This window comes from Lampetra fluviatilis, chromosome 34 (assembly GCF_964198595.1).
Source record: "Lampetra fluviatilis chromosome 34, kcLamFluv1.1, whole genome shotgun sequence".
Classification (NCBI taxonomy): domain Eukaryota; kingdom Metazoa; phylum Chordata; class Hyperoartia; order Petromyzontiformes; family Petromyzontidae; genus Lampetra; species Lampetra fluviatilis.
This window is the reverse complement of record NC_136308.1, coordinates 10,180,040-10,202,105: the sequence shown is the minus strand read 5'-3', so window position 1 is coordinate 10,202,105 and position 22,066 is coordinate 10,180,040. Positions and strand designations below refer to the sequence as shown.

Below are 22,066 nucleotides of genomic sequence, written 5' to 3'. Positions count from 1 at the left end.
GACAATGTAGAAAGCTGAAATTAGGAACATATGTAGCTTTAATGACACCAACAGAAAAACATTAAGAAAATCCGAGATTTTCATTTTAAGGGCCCCAAATATAAATTTGAAGTGCCCCATAAAAATATTTGCGCGTGTCACAAAACCGTTCAAAATACAAGACTGCGGGTTTTTTCGTTTGATAGAGAGTTAAATAGCAAATACAATTAAAGCGAGGACGATTGTTCGTTTTTTTGGTTTTTGATATATTTCGGATTAAAGTGGGTTTGAACAAAAATATCCGCTTTTATGATGTTCAAATCTGAATAATTCGAAAACGGTAAAATATCGAAGCTCTCATGGAGTATTAAGTTCATACATTTTTGTTCTTTCTAATATAAAAAATAACGAAATCTTTAAATTGAGTGGTTTACTATGGGTAATGTCTTTAAATACAAGTTGACTGAAGTCGTCAACAATTTATTTTGCTGAAAAATACACATTTTTGGAGCAGTTGTTAGTGTCTGATCGTAGATGTAAAAAAAATCACATCAGGTTTGTTATTATATTTATTGGAAACTTTTGTCGGGCAAAGACAGGCTTCATGAACTAGTTAAGTAATAAAATGTAACATTTACCACACATGAAGAACCACAGTGCAAGCTCCTGCATATTGACTTAACAGACTGTTTGGGGCAAGCGCTGTTAGCGAGTACCCAAGAAGGCCGGTATTGCACACGAAGGGTAGGTGGCTAGCACCACTCCCTGCCACCTTTGTCTCCCTAGTGGCGATGTTTACACACCGCACAAGGTACTCATTTGAGGCTGAGTCGACCTAGGGGAGGCCCAGGACCGGTTCACATAATCGTCACTGGTGTTGACCGTTAGCGGCAATCGACCTCGGATCGCCGGGTTCGTATCGCAGAGCGCTAACTACTACACTACCGCTCCCCTCCCGCCACCCATTACAATGCCACCACAGGGACCCCCTCCCCCACAGCACGAACACGTGGTGCGTGCAGCGCAGCACAGCTGGTAAACAAACAGTTGTGGGCCACCGTGCGCCCCCTGCCGCCACAGGACGCACATTAAGCAATCGGTCTCCACTCGATCCGCGAACATTTTGCTCGCTTTGCGAACAAATGGGTCGAGATTCAAATTGCTCGTTATAGCGAGACGCACTTGTATCGATGATGTAATAAATTGTCACCAGCACACGTTTGACAACTCAAATATATATTTAATATAAAACGTGGCCACATATTGCATAACATACACGCCACCACATATATAAACACAAATGTGCACCCCACGCTCAAACGCTTGACGATAATAACAATAGATTCGACTTGTAACACACTGCACAACGGCTCAGAGGCGCGAGGAACCACAAACACAGCAGGAAGGCAGCCACGCGATGAGCCGGTGCAAACAATGTCCCAAGCTCTGAGGTCCTCTATGTATCAAGGTTGTTATCGACCAATTGACGAGTGTTTACATTTGTGGGAGGAAATCAAGAGCGCCCGGAGAAAACTCACGCATGCTAGGGGGAAACGCTCTATCCCATACGGACGGAATAAGAGGACTCACAAATATGCTGTACTGCATTCTCCTGGCAAGCCAGGGTATAGCACCTCGATGCCCACGGGAAGAGAGTTGTATGACCCACCAACCCCTCACCTCCAAAATGCTGGATTACAGGCTTGCATAGCTACCACAACTTGGCTAATGATTGATGATGTCCGTGATGATAATGACCATGATGGTGACGATGAAGATGATGATCATGGATTATGATAATGGTCAAGATGATGATGACCATGATGATGATGGATGATCTAAAACGACAAAGTGGTTTCGCTTTAGATGTACGCATGGAGAAATACTCATCAGTTTACAGCCCTGAGCTTGTGGTGGACATTCCACATTCCTATGGCAGGGGATGAGTTACTCTTTAGAATAACGGCCGTTGACTTCTCACAAACTGGTAGTTGTTTTACTGACATTGGAGGATTGAAAGGGTTAGTTGACCCCCTCTGCTGGGATTGAACTCCCATGCTCAGTGTGCGTCAAGTGATTAAATGGTAGCACCACAGATTGTTGATTGATGATGAGCGATTGTTATTGGATGATGATGAATTTTGATTGACATTGTTGCTGACTATAACGAACATATATATCATTACAAGATGATCATGCTGAGTGAATATTGATGATCAATGATTAGCATGGCATAACGTTTATGGGTGGTTAATATTGATGATGTATATCATCATTGTTGGAAGATAATGATCATTCCTCTATAATGATGTTGACAATGGGTGAGTAGTTTTGGATTACAATTATTACAGCAATATGATGATGGTGCTCATAAAATGACGATTATGATCGCTGAAAGATGATAACGACAATGCTGCCTGATTATTCCTGATGATGACAAATTATGATGATGATAACGACTGTTGCTCAATTATTGTAATGATAAATGGATGACAACGATGATAATGACAATAATTAATTTTCCTCGATTACCATCATTATTGGACGATGATGGTAATATTTTTTTTATGTACGACGATTAATGGACAATGATGACGATGAAGATGATTTTTAATGACGATTATCATTCATCGGTGATCAATGCATAGTACTGTGGAATGATGACGGTGATGATGAATGTTGCAGAATGATAGTGATGATTTTTGTTAATGAGCAATGACAATGACGATGACAACGAGGGTTGCAAGACGCTCACGATCATCATTAATGCATCGTGATGATATTCACGACAATGGCAACATCATCACCACCGACATTGGCAGCCTCACCACGCTGCCCTAGTAGAAAGCCCTCCGATTGGCTCTTAGGGAGGGTGGTGGCAGTAAGCCCTGGACGGCCGCCCCCGACAGCCGAACGATTCCCTGCAGCACCACGGGGGGCAACGCGCAGCGGAGCGGGGGGCACATCCCCGACGGGGGGCGGGGGGGCCGCAGAGGCGGGAAGCTCACGTCCCTCCACACGCTGCTCGAGTCCTGCACCTCTCGCCAGGATGCGCCCTGCTGAGCTCTGCGCCACAGCTGTGGTCACACGACAGGGCACAACAGAGGGGTGGGTGGGTGGGTGGGGACACGGGTGCGGGAGATAAGACGGGAAGACACGGGGTGATGAGGACATAAGTGGGAGGTTTTACGGTGTAGGAAGAGGTGAGAAATGCTGCTGTAAGGATGCATTGAGGGAAACCGGAGGACACTTGCTAAGGTATTAACACTATACATTGGTGTCGAATGTTCACGTCTCACACTCGATTAGGGTTGCCACCTTCGAGGTACAGAAAATGGGGACTTATCATATGTATTTCACGAGATACGCGTCAATTACTGTATATTGCAAAGAGGTACAACTACGGGAGCTGTAGTGGCGGCATTTTGGCAAGATGGAGCACCCCTACAGCGTTACATGTTCAAAGCCATGAGCGTAACGATGATGATGATTAGGGCAAGAGGAGAACGCGAAATATAATAGCCCTAGGTGCAACAGTGCGAGACATATCAAATATTGGGGCTCCACCTGACCAATTGCCGCACCCCTTGAGCTGATTCTGATAATGTAGTTACTACGCCACTGATGATGTAGTTATTATACCACTGATAATGTAGTCACTATACCACTGATAATGTAGTCACTACGTCACTTATAATGTAGTTACTACACCACTGATAATGTAGTTACTACACCACTGATAATATAGTTACTACGCCACTGATAATGTAGCTACTACACCACTGATAATGTAGTTATTACGCCACTGATAATGTAGCTACTACACCACCGATAATGTAGTTACTACGCCACTGATAATGTAGCTACTTCGCCACTGCCACGAACCATTACCTCCACCCGCCGTGCAATTTTACGAGACGAGGCGGTGCAAGAGGTGCACACGCGACGGCGCTCACCCTCAGCGTCAGGGGCCTCGGCGTGGGGGCAAGGCTTGGGCATGGCGGCGCCCGTCTCCCGGGGGCCACCGCCGGGCGGGACGCTGGGTCGAGATTGAGCGGCGACGGCGACAGTGTGCGCCGGCTGTCCCTCGCCGCGGCGCCCGGCTCCGCGTCCCCCTCCTGCGCCAGAGCGGCGTCGCGCCGCCACAGCCCCGCGCAGTGCGAGCGGTGGTGGTCCGCCACACCACGTGACTCCGCGTCGCTCCTGCGATGTCAGAATCGGGAATGTTTCGTTTGCACTGGAGGAATCCGCAGAGCTGTGAAGCTCGTTTTTAGCAGTGTGAGGACGGGCCTAGGTGAGGTGGGTTGATTGGGGATCAGAAAACTAAATTTAAAAAAAATGTTTTAACAGGTAAGGCCCACTGAGCTATATCTCTTTTTTTAGAAACGTCCTGGTCACAAATGATAGCCCAACAAAGTGGCTTATCACGTGGACATTTATAGTAGAAACACATATTTCTAAATGTGGAGGGAAAAATCAGAGGACCTGGAGAAAAATCCACATGACCACAGGGAAAACATGCACACTCCAAATATACAGCAGGCGTCAGGGCCAGGATTGAACCCACAACCTCCTGTATACCAGGCGAGGTAGATAACATCTCACCACCGTGGTGCCATGGCAAAATGTTAACTACCGTGGCGAGGTTATAACTACAATGAGGTTGGCACCACTGAGATCCGGAGGTGGAAAAACATACCGGACCGAACAAAGTCCATAATGTGCAGGAATATTCTGATCACCCTGCTTGAAGAGAAATTGGCCAAACATCCCAGTGCAGGGCTCTGGTGAAAAATAGTTTTAAAGTTCTGTAGTTGAAAGATTTGAGCAATTCCTCCTTATATTCCGGTTTTGCATGGGACGGTTTTACTCAAACCTGTTGCACTAAATAAAGCCAACTCTATCCATCGAACTTGATCGCTTTAGTTTTGTATCGTTGATTCGTCAATCACGTGCATTTGATTTGACAAGAGCTCTTCATATACCGATGTGTTGTTTTTCCCATAGCATCCACACGTGAAGCTGCAGGCGCCACTCACCTGGCCTCTCCAGATGCGGCACAAACCCTCGCGGTGCCACCGTCACCACCATCGTCGTCGCCATTCCCCACGGACGCCGTCACCGCAGCAGCGACGTGCCCTCCGGCGGGCGTCCCGCCGGCCTGCGGCAGCTCGGAGGCAACCACCACCGTGCAGGCAACCACCTCCCTGGTCGCCCCCGCCGGCGCCGCCGGCACCTCCCCTTCCCCCCGCGTGTCCAGGCGTGCGGCCCGTTGCTCGGCCCGGTGAGCAAACCGCTGGGCGGCTCGGCGGGCGATGGTTGCGTCCGACTCGGGGCTGCGGCTGTGGCTCCTACGCTGCTGCCTCTTGACCGGCGCGACGAGGCTGTGGCTCCGCCGCAGGAAGCGGGGCGCGTCGCCCGCCCGCCTGCGCCCGCTCGGGCTCTTGACGGAGACCGTTGGGTTGTGGTGGTGCTGGTGGTGGTGCTGGTGGTGGTGGTAGTGCGGGCCGGCAGTGCGAGCGCCGTGCGCCAGATGGACGCCGTGGAGTGGGCGGATCGGTAGAGTGGGGGGAGACGCCGGCTGCTGGGGATGCGCGGTGTGGGGCGGCGCACAGTCGGGAGGCGCTCCGGTGCACATGGGGACGCCGATCCGCGGCTGCGACGCTCTCGACCTCTTGACCCCTTCTCCCTCCACGGAGAGGTTGATGCCCAGGTACTGCGGCACTTCCACGGCGGGCTGCGGGGGGAGGGGCAGCCTCGTTAGTGTGATGACTAGGGATGCGATTGGCCACCGGTTGGTAAACGACTTATCACTCGCAGTGAAGCAACGAGTCGATTTGTCGATCGAAGTTGATAAATGCATTCAATTTTGCACGGAAAGAAACTATTATTTACAGCTACAGCTCCTCCACACAGCTACCCTCAGCCTCCACGTGTCAGCTACAGCTCCTCTACACAGCTACACTCAGCCTCCCCGTGTCCCCTCAGCTACAGCTCCTCCACACAGCTACCCTCAGCCTCCACGTGTCAGCTACAGCTCCTCCACACAGCTACACTCAGCCTCCCCGTGTCCCCTCAGCTACAGCTCCTCCACACAGCTACACTCAGCCTCCCCGTGTCCCCTCAGCTACAGCTCCTCCACACAGCTACACTCAGCCTCCCCGTGTCCCCTCAGCTACAGCTCCTCCACACAGCTACACTCAGCCTCCCCGTGTCCCCTCAGCTACAGCTCCTCCACACAGCTACACTCAGCCTCCCCGTGTCCCCTCAGCTACAGCTCCTCCACACAGCTACACTCAGCCTCCCCGTGTCCCCTCAGCTACAGCTCCTCCACACAGCTACACTCAGCCTCCCCGTGTCCCCTCAGCTACAGCTCCTCCACACAGGCAACGACTGGAGGCGAGGTGGCCACCTGCTTGTAGATGAGGTGGAAGCCGCCCGTGTGTGCCGCGCGGTCGACCCTGCGGTCGAGCACGACGCGCAGGAGGTCGTCCTGCACGCGCGCACACAGCTCGGCCGTCACCGGGGTCGAGGGGCTCATGGTGGGACTCGAGTTGATCTCGAGGAGCCACGGCCGCTGGTCCTCGCCCAGCAAGAAGTCCGCGCCGTACAGCTCGAAGCTGCCCCGCCGGGGGTCCACCACATCCTGGGCGAGGGCATGGGCCGCCCCACGCATAACCATGAACACCGTGAACATCGTGAACAGCGTGAACACCATGCTTGTAATCCAGCACTGTAGCAGCGAGGGTTGGTGGATCGCACAATTCTCGTGAAACTGATGTTACCACACCACAACCCGGTACTCATCGAAGGCTGAGTCGATCTAGGAGAGGCCCGGGACCGGTTCAGGCAATCGTCACTGCTGTTGGCCGTAAGCGGGAATCGTACTCGGGTCACTGGGTACTTAGCGCAGCGTGCTAATCGCCACACTACCGCTCCCCCACTAGGCCACTGCTCCCCATCACTATCGCACCCCACGCGCTCTGACACACAAACGCACATGCACAGGTGCACTTACACACTCCCGCCTGCTTGCCGGCCGCGACTCACCTGCGCTGCCTGCAGCGCGTGGATGATGGCCTGCTTCATGCCGGGCACGACGACCCCCTCCCAGGCGAAGCCCAGGCCCAGCGACTCGAGGTAGGACACGAACTGCCGGCCGTGCCAAATGTTGTCCCGGGGCAGCTGCGACGAGCGGCCTTGCGCGTTCTCAAAGTGCTTCTGGATGGAGTTGTTGCACAGGTGAATGGAGCTGCGGTGAGACAGGGGACATGGCGCGTTCACAGGTGTGTCATCATCGTTTTCATCATCATCATTACAGACATCAGCACACAGAGAGAAAACAATTAATTCGCTATATACAAAATAAAATCATAGAATTTTGTTTTCTGTTCCACCACCGGGGATAGGTGGAGCTATGGGGACCGAGGGGTGCGGCCGTATGGGATAGATTAGAGAGGTGCTGAGATACAGATGCAGAGGAGGCTCTGGCGAGGAAGTTAAGGGGGTGTGCGTTGAAGCTTTTGTGAAGCCATGAGCACCCCGTCGTATGGGCATCAGTGATGGGCGTCAGTGACGGGGGAGGGGGAGAAACTGCACGCAGAGCCGTCCCTAGGGTAACGGCGAATTGGGGCGACCGCCCCGGGCCCCGCGCTTTGGGGGGCTCCGCACTTCGGTGTCACGGTGTCAGATGTAATACTTCTGGTTTAGTTTGAAGGCGTTGGGAGACCCACATGGTGTAATTTTCCCCTGGCGCCGCACCCCCCTATGGACGACCCCGACCGCACACCCCTCACACCAAAGTCTAACAACTCGGAGTGGAGTGAACGCTTGACAGCAGCTCCGATTAGCACGGTTGGCTACGTATGGTGCGAAAGAAGTTATACATATGTTGGGTAGTAGACGGAGGTACTCGGAGACGGAGGTGAGTTAGGGGCTTCCGCCAGGGTTTATTAACACGTATCACTATCCCTGGTTCCCTCTTCACCCCTTCTACTATCCCCGTTCCTCCAGTGACCCCGCTTATGTCACGGGGTCTCCCTTAAATACCCTCTGAGGCGTGACGTCACGTGCACTGCCCAGCGCGTGCGACCCCACGTCCCGTGATGTCACCGCACCGGACAGCGCACACGACGCCACCACTCTCCTCTACTCCTCTACACATACATACAGCTGCACCCTAAGGACAGCTCCACACCTGAGAGGTCAGTCGCAAAACAAATCCGCTCTCAAAATCACGCAACTCAATCACTGCCTGCGACTGCTTTGTCCACATCTGAGCGTGTAGTTGAGCAATAAGAACGTGGCATCTGGTAGAATAGTCCCGCCCCTTCCCTCGTTAGCTCCACCCCCCGTTCACATCAGGATCGTAGCAACCAATCACAACTCGCACCTGTGTCACGCGATGAACGCTACTACCAACCGCGGAGCAGATCAACGCTTGCAAGTCGAGTCTGTTTGCACTGCTCGCAATCGGTTGTGCAACTGCTCGCAACCGGTTGCAGAGGAGTCCCCACGCAACCAAGCTGCACGACCGATCGCTCAGGCGTGGCAACCACCTTAATAATCAGGACTAAAACTCCACAGGCTGTCGTCAAGGACTCGAGTTAAACACAATGAACGCAGACCCTCACGTGTCCAGGTCGTCCAGCTGGAAGGGCTGAGTGGAGAAGCGCAGGTAGCAGTCCTGGTAGAACCACACGGTGAGCGGGTTCCAGTCGGTCACCAGGAACCACTGCCGGATGTCGAACTTGGTGGCGTGGATAAGCAGCGGCCGCTCGACGTACTTCTGCACGATCCAGCGGCCGTCCTTCACCAAGGTGGCGTCACACTCCACCAGACGCAGCATCTCGCACAGGCGGTTCATGCACAGCACGCCTGGTGGAGTCAACCCACGGGTGGCGAGATGTTAACTACCTCGCCTGGTATGCAGGAGGCCATGGGTTCGATCACGACCCTGAAGCCTGCTGTATATTTGGAGTTTGTGTGTCTCTCTCCACGTGGTCGCATCGATTTTTTTCCAGGTCCTCTGGTTTTTCCCTCCACGCTAAGAAACATTTCCACATGATAAGCCACTTCGTTGATCTATCATTTGTGATAGCCAGGCCACTTCTGAAAAAGAGATACATAACTCAGTGGGCCTTACCTGGTTTAAAAAAAAAAACCCGGCCGGTGGACAATTGCGACCAGGGTTAGAGATCGACAACGTCGTCATCGTCATCATCATTTGCGATGGATTCACTGTCGAGCAAAGGCCACCGCCACCACTGATCTCAGCTTACCACGCACGTCTGCCAATCGAGGGCCAAATTCAAGCTTTCCGGTTGATTCTGCATGGCCAGGGTGAGAACTCAAGAGACCAGGATTCTCATTTGCAAGAGTGACCTGGGTCGCCAAAATGACCCAAGCCATATAAAGTACACCAATAAAGAGAATAAAAATTAGAGCAAAAAAACAAAAGCGCAACCGCTTGGGGAAACAATCCATCGATCGCCTGCGCACATCATCAATTTACGTATGGACCATGGTAATGATGTTGATCGACACTACTTCCAAAGTGATCTCTGCTAAAATTAAGTGAGCACTGGCGCAGTACTAAGTTCCCGTTCACAGCCCTGAGCAAGTGGTGGAAATTCCACATTCCTGCGACGGGGGTGAGTCTATCGACAGGACAACTGCTGTTGACTTCCGCAACAAATTGGTACTTTTTTATCAACCCCAGAGGAATGATCGGCTCGAGAAAGTCAGAGTGACTATGAACCAATGGCTGGGACAGTGGCGATCCACGATAGACCACGATGATCCTGGGGGGGGCGGGGGGGGGCATGTGGGGGGGGGGCTAAAGGGAACCGCGAGGCACCAATGGGGGTTACCTGGGCTCACCTCTGCCGCGCGACATCGCCCCCGGTTTCACCACCCAGGTGTTGCGCGTCCCCTCCATGTCGAGCTGAGGCCGGGCGGTGCGGAGTCGCGACAGGAGATCACGACACTGCGGGGCCAGCCCCGCCACTCCGCGCAGGCGATCGCCGCCACTGCGCGCGCACGCACACACACACACACGTGTTCACCTGGGTATGTCTACACGCAAGCTGACATGCGGACATACAGGCAAACGTGCAAACACACGCGTGTTTTAAACACGAAGGAAAGTGTGTAGCCATATACACGCATGAACAAAACTGCTCTAGAGGAGTTGTACACCCCTAGCTGCCACTGCTATTCAGAATGGCCTGAAATCAAATGTATCGTTGCAGATGACCGCTGCAAAGTATGATCTTGAAATCAAGATATGATCTTGAGTTTTTATTATAGTGTGCTGATCTTTAAAGGTGCATTGAAAAATGTTGATTCTGCTACTGATACTCCTGCTGTTATGGAGTGACTCATGCAGCCAGCTATGGCTGCAAAGTTTGGTTGTACATGTTATGTATATCGTTTATTGTTAAATTTGAATCACAGTTCCTATGATCACTGTTACATTGTTTTTACAGCTCTATTTTGGTGATTTTGAAAACGTTTTGGTTTAGCCATGTTTGTTTGTTGTAGTACAGAGTTAGCCTGATAACTTTAATCTACATTGTCTTGTGGTTGTTATTGTTTGACTTGCATCCCACTGGAATTTTGCACACAGCGTTGAAATGCGGTGTTTTTTCTGGAAGACTATTTTTTCCCGGGATTTTTCTGTTGCGTGTAGTCACTTTAAGATGTTTCATGTTCATGTTTTTGTTTTGTTGCGGTTGCACCCGAGTCAAGAGCCGCATGGCTCACAGGGTTATACCTAATACATGAAACTGAAACTGAAACACGTGTGCGGACACTGTTCTCAAGTGCAGTGACTTGAAGGCCTCGGCCCAGTCACCAATCACTCCACAAAATAATCCCGTGAAATAAAATTTGGTTCTGAATTTAATTTGGCTAAATTGTAGCTCGAAGGATTAAAAATGATCGGTTTGACTGTAACACGACTGACATTACTCTCTGCAGCAAGGTAGGTTGGGAAACTGCTGCTCCATATTTGTGTGGACCAGAGGTTGCTCAAACGGATCTCATAAGTAGCTCTGCTATATCCGCATCCGTGCGCCATTCTCTAACACGACACCCGTCACGTGTGCAGCCACTTCTCTGCGAGAGTTCCCAAAGGACGCTTCGTCTCTAGACGTGACACTGACACACAAGATCGGGATGATATTGTTGAAAAAGTGAAAATATTTCTTGAAACAAATGAGGATCTGGTTCGATATCATCATGAGAAAAGCCCCTTCAAGTGACTTGTGATGGACTGCACCATACACACGGGCACTGTGTTTGTTAAAACCCCTGGCCGTATGATCCGAACCTCAGCCCCGTAAATTGAGGATCCCGCAAATTTCCGAGCCACAAATCACGGTCGTCTCAACCCATTACGCCTTCACCTGCACGACCCCGCTCGCTCCACATGTGCGACTATTAAACGCGGCCGCATGTTTTTCTTCCTTCGACACTCATGCCCTGCACTTCGTCACGCCGGGGCCCTGGCACACAAACCCGCAACCAGCGGGCGGGCGTCTAGTAGGGCTGAACGATTAATTGATTTCAAATCGAAATCGCAATTTGAAAGAATTCAATTAGCAAATCGCAAAGGCTGCGACTTTTTGCGATTTACACTTCTGATATTTTTTTTACCTACGTGACTTTACCGAAAGAACCAAAGAGTATAGTTAATAGGCAATTAGATGGACGTTCTACACTCAATTTGCTTAAATTCGAGCTCTCATAAGCAAAAGTATAGTTTGGCCTATCAAATAAACTGCAATGAACCTGGCGACCTGAGTTCGATTCCTATGCCAGGGGCGACATCAGTGGTGAGTGATATCTGAAATGTTCCCGTGTACAGTATACATGTGTGGCCAATTTATGTTGTGCGTGTGATGTGATGGAGCAGTGGTGCACCCTATGCTAATCCACTGCTGGATGAAGGCCTCCCCACACCATGTCATTAATGGGAATTGTTTGAACGTACTTCACCACGGAGGGCAGTGCGGACTGGTGAAGTGGGGAACGCAGCACCGGTTCGGATATCACTCGCCACTGATGTTAGTCGTGGTTAGGAAGCGAATTCAAGACAGTGAGTTCATAGCGCAGTGCACTAACCACTACATCAACGTATTTCTTCAGAACTGCTTGTTGTGTTTAGTTTGTTGTCCTTCCCCCGCACCACTGATTGACACGGTTGGCTACGTACGGTGCGAAAGAAGTTGAGCATACATACATGCACCACCACTTGGGTTATACTTTCAAAATGTAATCGAGTATGCACACAGGACAGCCCCGCTGGGTCTCAAGACTCCACTTCCGGAGGGTCCCGCGATGGAAATATGAGAAGTTTGGCCGATTCCCTATCAAGTAAAATTGTCACGTCGGGGAAACCAGAGCACTCGGCTCCCTGGGTCTTCGCTCTCTGCCCCCAACCGCAGCCCATCTCTGACCACGAACTCACTGCACGAGGCGGTAGTATCGCTGCAGAAAGGCGTCCCAGTCGGGCGACTCGGGCCGGGAGGCCGTCCCATCGATGTCCTCGTGCTCCTGCGAGCGGAGGAACGTTTCGCACGCGGCCATGGCTCGGTCCAGCAGCCAGCGGTCTCTCTGCGGCGCCTCCACGCCTGCAGGGTGAGGGGAGAGGTGGCCGGACAGGTGGTTCAGAGGTCAGGGGATCATCCGCACTGAGCCGGCACAACCCAAATCCCGGGTAACAGCCGCCCCTGGAATTAATCTGAGAATCCGGGAGGCGACTGCTTGTGGACCAGCGGTCAGAGCGCTGAGCCGTGTCGATGCAGCAGAGATTCTGGGTATGAATCCGAATTTCGGCCGCCTGTGATTACACCGATAATCCGGGAGGTGGCCAGGTGGCTCAGGGGCCAGAGGGTGAGAAACGCTGAGTCGACGACACTGAAATCCTCAGTTCGAACGCGGGTTTCAGCTGCCCACGATTAAACTGGGTTCTCAAGCGTAGTGAGTTGATGGGCTCCGCTTAGTTGTACAGAAAGCAGCAAAACAGAGCGGGCGGGTGCCAATGTTTTCTTTATATTTTTGTAGAATATCCCCAATTTATCTTTTTATCCGAATGTGCCATCAGCATCGCGTCACAAAACAAATACACAAATTGAACTCTCGCAGAGAAGCGCAAGTCTTTGTTTGAGAGAATAGCCCGTTGAAGTAGAATCACAGAGCTACATCTGAGATCGCTTCAAGTGGCTTCTGGTAAGACAGTAGGGGGCAGCACTTTCCCACCAACCCTGCCACATGAGAGTAACGTGTGTGCTGTGGTGTTGTCGTGGGGAGCGGTAGTGTAGTCGCGGTGAAGACGCTGCGCGACGAACCCGGCGACCCGCGTTCGATTCCTGCTCACGGCCAACACCAATTACAATTATCTGAACGGGTCCTGGGCCTCCCCGAGGTCGACCCGGCCTCAAAATTAGTACCTGGTGCGGTGTGTACATATTGTTACTGAGCGAAAAAAGGCAGCCAGGCATGGTGTTGACCACCCACCCCCTCATGTGCCATACCGGCCCTCGTAGGTGCTCGTTAACAGCCTTTGCCCTAACAGTCTGTTAAAGACTACAGGGGTATCTTTCATGTTGGATGCCCACCGGGGCCTCCACGTTGGGCCTCCGTGCCCTCCAGCGCCCCGACCCCGTCCATCGCTCCGTGTCGCTCCACCACCAGCTTGAGGAGGCTGGTGGCAGCTGTCAGGCGGAAGTCCTCTGCCCACGACGACATACAAAAATATATAAAGACAAAGATCACCCATATAACCTTGTGCAGAGAATGTTGGAACAAGTGCTGTTTGGGGGAAGTAGTGCGCGACGAACCTGGTGACCCGAGGTTGATTCCCGCTCACGGGCAACACCAATAACGATTATCTGAACCAGTTCTCAGCCTCCCCTAACTCGACTGGTGCGGTGTGTAAACATCACCACAAGGGAGACAAAGACGGCCGGGTGGCTAAAGCACAGCAAGTTGACACAGTAGGGGGCAAAGGTGGTGCATCAGCCAGTCATTTCAGTCATCTCAGTCAGTCGACCCGTGGCACCTGGGTCTGCCCCGTGATCTCCTGCCAGCGGGCGTTTGACACTTCACGTGGCCTCAAGGTGCACATGGCCTGGCACAAGCGTCGTGGTGACGTCACCGCCACTTAGTGGCGAATGGCGGTTGTTGTTGTGTGTGACTGTGTGTGACTTTTTGAGTGACTCTGCGTGTGTGTGACTGTGTGAGTGGCTCTGCGTGTGTGTGACTGTGTGAGTGACTGCGTGTATGTATGTGACTGTGTGAGTGACTCTATGTGTGTGAGTGACTCTGTGTGTGTGTGTAACTGTGTGAGTGACTGTGTGTGTGACTGTGTGTGTGGCTCTGTGTGTGTGTGACTGTGTGAGTGACTCTGTGTGTGTGAGACGCATGCCGGGTGCTGCCCTTGCCGATGAACGCGATCTTATCCTCCACGGCGCCCAGGCGGTAGCAGCGAGGGAAGAACACGTCGGGGTTGGCCGAGTCGAACCAGGGGAGGTTGCGCATGTTGACACAGAGACCAACCTGCAGGGGGTGTGCGGTGATTGACACCACCACCACCACCATCATCATCACAGCATCATCCACAACATCATCATCATTAGGGAGGCAGGGTGGTGGTGGTGGTGGTGGCGCAGTGGTGAAATTTGTGCCTCACGGCAAGAAGGGGCCTGGGTTCGACTACTGCCTCAGGTGGCTTTCTGTGCGGAGTTTTTATGTTCTCCCGCTGTTTTGTAGCGTGAGTGTGAGTGAGCGTGTGACTGCGTTAGGGTGCTAGGCTTGTGTAAACATCAGCACTGGGAAGGCAAAGGTGGCTGGGCATGGTGCTGGCCAGTGGCGGCTCCTGCAAAATCTCTCAGGGGGGGCAAATGTCTGGATGATTGATAAGGATAAGGTCCACCCATGCAATGGATAAATTAACAGCTTAAGCATGTAAAGGCAACTTCACTTCTTTAATATTAATTAAAAATAAAGTGACTCTTACAATACATCTTGTTTGTTTCTATCTCACTATTATTACAATCCACTTAGTTTCTTTTATTAAAGATTCCACTAGGTGGCGACAAATAACATTGTTGACTGAAACGTGCTTACGTATTATGACGTAAGCACGTTAGTGCGAGCCCTCCCGGAAGCCATAGAGAATGCATTGCAGCGCCCGCCTTTCGAAAAAAACCATCTTTGAATGTAAGTCTATGGGACCACACGGGGCGATTCTCAGCCAGAGTGAAATCGCCCAAAAAGAGGCGGTACTCCACAGAACGTGACATGACGCTGATTGGACTATATCCAGAGGCACAGTAACGGCTGAGATTGGTGGTGCGTCGCCCAATCGCCCTAATGAAGAAACCGCCCCTGGTGCTGGCCACTCGCCCCCTTGTGTGCCATGCTGGCCTTCATAGGTGCTACTCGCTAACAGCACTTGCCCCGACAGTCTGTTAAAGGTTAGACGGGGGGAACTTTGTCTTTGCTATCATCATGGGGGATGTTTGTCTCCGTGCATGTAGCAAGACAGCGGGAGTGGTGGCAACAGCGAGACAGGAAATTAGGAGCAACTGCGTGGAAGGAGGGAACAAAACGTAATGGGGGGAGGCGTTTACCCAGCAGCTGGACACTACGGATTGACAAACAATGACCGCAACAACCGCAACAACGATAAGAATCCGTGCGTCTGCGTTGATGGGGTGTGGGCCACCTTGGTGGTGAAGGAGCCGGCCCTGGCGAAGTGATTGAGCATCTGCTCCTTGCGCAGCAGCTTCGTGTCCACGGAGCCGCAGCGCGTCGTCCAGATCAGGTACGGCACCTCGTTGCGCACCAGCCGGGACTGCAAAGACAAAGGTCCCCGGAAAGGCTTTGGGGCAAGTGCTGTTAGCGAGTAGCACCTATGAGGCTGAGTCGGTTTCGGATGACCATCACCGGTGTTCGTGGCCGCGAGTGGGAATCGAACTCGGGTCGCCAGGTTCGTAGCGCGGCGAGCTAACCGCACCACTACCGCGCCCCACTAGCACACAAACTCCCCGCAATCAGGCGGTGGTGCGAGTGGGCGTGGGCACAGCGACTGTGCAAGAGGCGGAGGCCCTGCAGCCCAGGGGCACATGGGCGCGACAAGCTCGCCGGGGGCGGACACCGGCTTGGAACCTGACGGCACCGTCGCCCGAGACCGCTCGTCTGGTTGGAACGCAACGGTCCTCCCGGGTCGACTTGTCGATTTTGCTTCGAATGAAGAGGCGCCGGTAGGCCAGGCGATTTGGGTGGTTCGAGTGGGTGCGGGTGGGGCGCACGTGATTTAAAACCAGACGTGTGGAACGTGGTACTTGCTGAGGGCCAAACAGGACTTTCCAATAGCTATGGCGGGCGACCGCACATCACCGCACGCCTTTGCAAGTTAATGACAGCTAACCATGGCTCCAGAAATGGGAGCACGCTGCAATTAGAAACTCGGTGTGGTCGTCAGGTTGAACGTTTGTCTCCCCCCTGCCCCCCTCCTTCGGTAGCAAGATGAGAGCTGCTAAGATGCTCGCAGTGACAGATAAATATTGTACGCGTGCCACTGCTTCAAAGTGTTAGGCCTCTTGTGGCTGTGGATCATGTGAAATTAAGTTTTAGGCAGCACCTGACCCATGTGCCTTGAATTCCCCACCCTAAGTGGTGCAGGTAGTGTGGGCGGTACAGGTGGTGTGAGCGGTGCAGGTGATGTGGGGGGTACGGGTGGTGCGGCCGATGCGGCCATCCTCACCAGCAGCTCGTGGCTCACTCCGTGCTGCTCGCAGTTCTCCTTCCCGGTCTCGTCATCCTCGTCGTCGACGACGTCGCCACCTTCATCGCCTCCGTCGTCGTCGCCGTCGTCGTCGCCGACATCGTCGTCATCGTCATCGTCGTCGTCGTCCCCTCCGCTGCCGCCGTCGTTGCGACGACGGCGACGTACGTTGGCGCGGGATCGCCGCGACGCTCCGGACCGCGGCGTCGCCCCCTCGGCCGGCGCCCACAGCCGCATCTCCACCCAGCCGCGGCGGCGCAGGCACGCGCGGATCACCGGGTACGGGCCCAGCACCGCGAAGATCTTCTTGTCCTGCAAGGGGACGGGCGACACCGGGGCCATTTGTAGCGACGCAGAGCTCGGGGCGGCGGAAACAAAATGATTTCGGGTGAAAACAGGACGTCCTCGATCGTTCCTCGCTTCAAAGAGGCCGTTAGGAAACTGCCTCTGAAGAATTGCCGACCAATTCGCATGAGAACCACTGTGGACAAATATCGTTACAGTAGTTGTTAGCTTTGGCATATGTCCTTGTATGTTTACGTATAAGTACAATCGTCACCCTATATCTGTTTAATGTTTCTGAAAGTTAATAGTTGTCGTGCTCTGAACAGTCTAAAATGTGATCTGCCCGAGCCGACTTGCGCTGCAAAATTGTTAGTTTCTCGTGTGAGACGACACTGTTGTTTTTGTGCCGATTTCTATTTGCTTCATTCCTGTTTAAGTCATTTTTGTGAGACTCTAAATGAGACTCTATCCTGAAACTCTAAATTAGACTCTACATGAGACTCTGTCCTGAGACTCCATCCCGAGACTCTAAATGAGACTCTATCCTGATCTCTTGAGTTCTCACCTGGCAAAACAAATAAACTTGATTTCACGTGAAGACAATGAAATTGCCTCGGTGGCGAGATGCTAACTGCCTCGCCTGGTATGAAGGAGGTTGTGGGGTTGATCCCGACCCTGATGCCTGCTGTATATTTGGAGTTTGCACGTTCTCCCTGTGGTCGCGTGAAATTTTCTCCGGGTCCCCCGTTTTTTCTCTCCAAATTTAGAAGTTATTTGGCCGCTATACATTTCCACATGATAAACCCACTTTATTGAGCGATCATTTGTGCTAGCCAGGCCGCTTCTGCAAAAGAGCCATATAGCTTAGTGGGCCTTACCTGGAAAAATAAAAAAAAAAGTTTAGTTTCGTTTAAATGCTCTGCAATGTGTTTGTGATGCAGCACACACCTTGATCGCTCGCTCGGCAAGTTGCCTGGCCTGACGCAGTCGCTCCGGGTTGATTGCAGCGCCTCCGACAACATGAACACACGCGTCGTCGTCATCATCAGCATTATATGTAGCAGCAACAGCATTTGTGTTCTTGTTTACCCAGGAAAGTCTCACTGAACCTCGAGACTTTTTTAGGAGGGTCCTGCCATGTTTTCACAGATGTAAGAGATGGTGATTGCTTTGTAGATTTCAACTGAGTAATTTGCAGGTAATATGTTGGCATTGGGATGTTTGGTCAATGCCAGTTCCATTGTTTGTGTGTTTTTTTAGCTAAAGCAGAAAAACCGGACAACCTGCAGGAAACCCATGCAGAACAGGGGGAGAACATCCAGGTACTGGACTCATTTGGAGTTGAGTGTACCTAAGGGAGGCCCACGATCGGTTAAAATAATAGTCAACAATGTTGGCCGTGAGCAGGAATCGAACTCGGATCGCTGGGTTTGTAGCGCACCAAGCTTTCTTTTGCAGTACCGCCACCTCCCCCCCCCCCCAAACTCGCAAAACGGACTGTTGGGGCAATTGCTGTTAGGGAGCAACTATAAAGCCTGGGACGGCACACACGATGTGGTGGGGTGGCCAGCACCACGCTCGACCACTCATTCACGCACACTCCACAGAACAGGGGAGAACGTACAAACTCCACACGCAGCAAGACGCCCAGGCGAGTCGTGAATTAAACCCAGGAGCTTATTGCTGTGAGGCACGAGCTTTACCACTGCGCTACCCTCTGCTGGATGATGCTGCTGCTGATGATGATGCTGCTGATGATGCTGCTGCTGATGATGATGCTCTGGAGGATGATGCTACTAATGATGCTGTTGATGATGTTGTTGCTGCTGATGATGCTGCTGCTGATGATGCTGATGATGCTGCTGCTGATGATGATGCTGCTGCTGATGATGCTGCTGATGATGATGCTGATGTCCACCTCACCTTGAGCGAGGGACCTGGATCTGGGCGGGGGGGCGGGGGGGGAGGTCTTGGGGCGGGTGGAGCTCCCGTCCGCTTCATCGGGGCCTCTCATTGGCCACGTGGACTGGCAGCTGGGACAGACACGTGGCATCGAGGGTCACACCATTATACCATCACACTATCACATTATTACACTACTGTACTGTCACACCATCATACCATCACTCCATCATACCATCACATCATCAAACCATCATACGATCACATAATTACACTATTATACCATCACTCCATCATATCATCACACTATCATACCATCACATAATTACACTATTATACCAACAGACCACATAATCATTCCATCATATCATCACCATACATACCATAATACCATAACATAATCATACCGTCACGCCATCAAACCAAAACAACGTCACACTATTAAACCATTACACCGTCAACCTAGTAACATGTGAACCTATCACACCATCACGTAATAAAACCAAGAACCCATCACCATAGCAACACATTACACCATACAACCATCAACCTATCACCTTCATAGCTTCATAGCTGTCAACCCCATACGTTTTTTCCGTATTTTTGTACAGGGAAATTGAGTTTTCAGGTCCATACGGCGTACAGCCGTTTCTATACGGGCAAAAACTTGTTTGTGTCTATTTGTTTGTGTTTCTCCCTTGTGATGGGACTTTGTAGGATGAACGTTGAGATTTATAAGGGCACGGGGTGACCAATAAGGTCTGAATTGGTATGTTATAAGGTAGTCGCTAAGGGCTTAACAGGTATGCAACGTGATTTATATATTTATAGCTATCTCAACCCGGGGTGACCTTCCCTTCAACCTGACCCCTGAGCCCAACCCGACGTGACCTGGCCACGTGCTGAGCTCCAGCTAAGCCCCTGCGCTCACCACGTGCCTGGTGGATTGCCTCGCCATAATCCCGAACGAGTGTGTACAATGAAAGCTGAATACAGTGTTCAATCCATGGCGTTGCCCAAATATACAGGGTTGTTTGACCATACTTCACCAGGCTGGTCAGTGTATGGTTGGTAAAAGGTTGTGGGTGGGAGAAGGGGGGGGTGTTTGTGTGCCAAGACCGGTTCAAGGTATTACTCGCCACTGATGCTAGCCGTTGCCGGGAATCAAAATAATGTTCTGTAGAGACCAGCCTGTGTTGGCTATCGGGGCTCTTTGACCATGCTTCGCCGCACTGGTCGGTTGCTCGTTGTTGAATGATGGCTGGAAGGTGACGGGGCCGATTCCGGGTATCAACTCGCCAATTGATGATGGCCGTGGCCGAGAATTGAACTCAGGTAACCGGGGTTTCACAGTGCAGTAGCCCTAACCGCTGGGCGACACCGACCACGCCGGCTACCCCTCCAATGTCAAAACCAACAGCAGCAACACAACAACACAACACGAGAGGCGTAGTCGTGCGTGCGGGCGCCGACCGAACCCGTGACCTGACGAAAGCCAAAATCGTTCCCCTGCGGCAGAGCAAACTGGCAAAGTTGCCCGCATAGCAAACGCCCGCGTGTCAAGTGTTTCCCGGCGGCAGTTTGGTCTGCTCCGGCCGTTGGAGCAGCAACAACAGCAACAGAAGCAGCAGTAGCAAAGTACCTGTTGGTATATAGGTGCTGCCTCGGGAGCGAGGTGGCCGGAGAGACGAGTATACGGCGTTATTCACAATGTTCCCCAGAGCGCGCTACATCATCGCATCTCATCTGTAAGGGGGCAGCCTCTCCAATGACAGCTAACCAGCAAACGGGTATCGGGTTGCCATTGGCACTTGAAGGTGATGATAGCGATATGAACTATGGGCCATCGATGTTGATGACGCGACGTTGTGATGGCTCGTTGTCAATGGCCTGATCTCGTCCCATCTCGAAGCTAAGCAAGCTTTGAGCCTGGCTTGGACGAAAGCGAGCCATAACATAAGCAGGCGCTTTAAGGCGTTTGTGCGGCTGTACCCAGTGGTGAGCAGCAGAGGGCAGTGCATCGAACCATTGTTGTGCCGTGCTTCTATGCTGCCCCGCCTTTACCACTCGGTGACGGACGTGATGAATGAAGTATGGTCACTTACAGGAACACATATATCCCCTCTGTAGCCTGGGTGGCCAGCACCATATCGTGCCGCCTTTGTCTCCCGAGTGGGTGATGTTTGCACATCGCGCCAGGTACTCATTTGAGGCTGAGTCGACCTTGGGGAGGCCCAGGAGCCGTTCAAATATTTGCCACTGCTACTGGTCATGAGCGGGAATCGAACTCGTGTGGCCGGGTTTGTAGCGCCCCCCCCCCACACACAAACATAGACAAAGATCACCCGTATAGCCTTAACAGACTGTTGGGGCAAGTGCTGTTAGCGAGCACCTATGAAGGCCGGCACGGCACACGAGGGGGTGGGTGGACAGCACCACGCCCGGACGCTTTTGTCTCCCCAGTGGCGATGTTTGCACACCGCATCAAGTACTCATTTGAGGCTGAGTCGACTTAGAGAGGAGGCCCAGAACCCGTTCAGATAATCGCCACTGGTGTTGGGCCATGAGCGGGAATCGAACTCGGGTCGCCGGGTTCGTAGCGCAGCGCAGCGCTAACCGCTGCACCACCGCTCCTCTGCTCCCCCCCCCACACCAACACTCACCTGCGCCTCTAACCCCGCGGCTGCTCTCTCCGTGAGCCACGTTCGGCTCGCCCCCTCATGTCGCCTCTCGCTCGCCCCTCTACGCCGTTGTTTGAGACGGCGTTGTCATCACCATCACCACCACCGTCGTCTCCATGGCCACGGCTCGTGAGGACGCCGCGACGTCACCGGCTCGAGCCGCTCTTCCTCTGCCCGGCAGCTCCCTCTGTGGAGGGGGAGCGGTAGCGGAGTGGTCAAGCGCCTACTAACTCGGCCCCCACACGGGTTCGATTCCCCCACTCACGGCCCAGCAGCACCGGTGATGGGGGGTTATGTGAACCGGTTTCCTATGTCGACTCAGCCTCAAATGAGTACCTGGTGCGTTGTGTGTAAAAAAAAAACATCGCCACTGGGGAGACAAAGGCGGCCGGGCGTGGTGCTGGCCACCCACCCCCTCGTG

The 22,066-nt window shown here is 52.5% G+C and overlaps 1 protein-coding gene across 1 annotated transcript; it reads right to left on the bottom strand.

Annotated features, from left to right (window-relative positions):
• Window positions 1–2,649: 2,649 nt before the first annotated feature.
• TTLL3 (tubulin tyrosine ligase like 3) lies at window positions 2,650–21,747 on the bottom strand. Its single transcript, XM_078872490.1, has 15 exons — window positions 21,628–21,747; window positions 18,986–19,095; window positions 18,011–18,072; window positions 16,757–17,089; window positions 15,716–15,844; window positions 14,430–14,544; window positions 13,605–13,718; window positions 12,455–12,617; window positions 9,862–10,010; window positions 8,613–8,856; window positions 7,030–7,231; window positions 6,392–6,625; window positions 5,019–5,716; window positions 3,936–4,182; window positions 2,650–3,056 (listed from the first exon to the last, which is right to left on the bottom strand). Exons 2-15 carry the CDS (start codon window positions 19,074–19,076, stop codon window positions 2,817–2,819), a joined length of 3,021 nt encoding a protein of 1,006 aa, XP_078728616.1. The 5' UTR covers window positions 19,077–19,095; window positions 21,628–21,747; the 3' UTR covers window positions 2,650–2,816.
• Window positions 21,748–22,066: the final 319 nt, after the last annotated feature.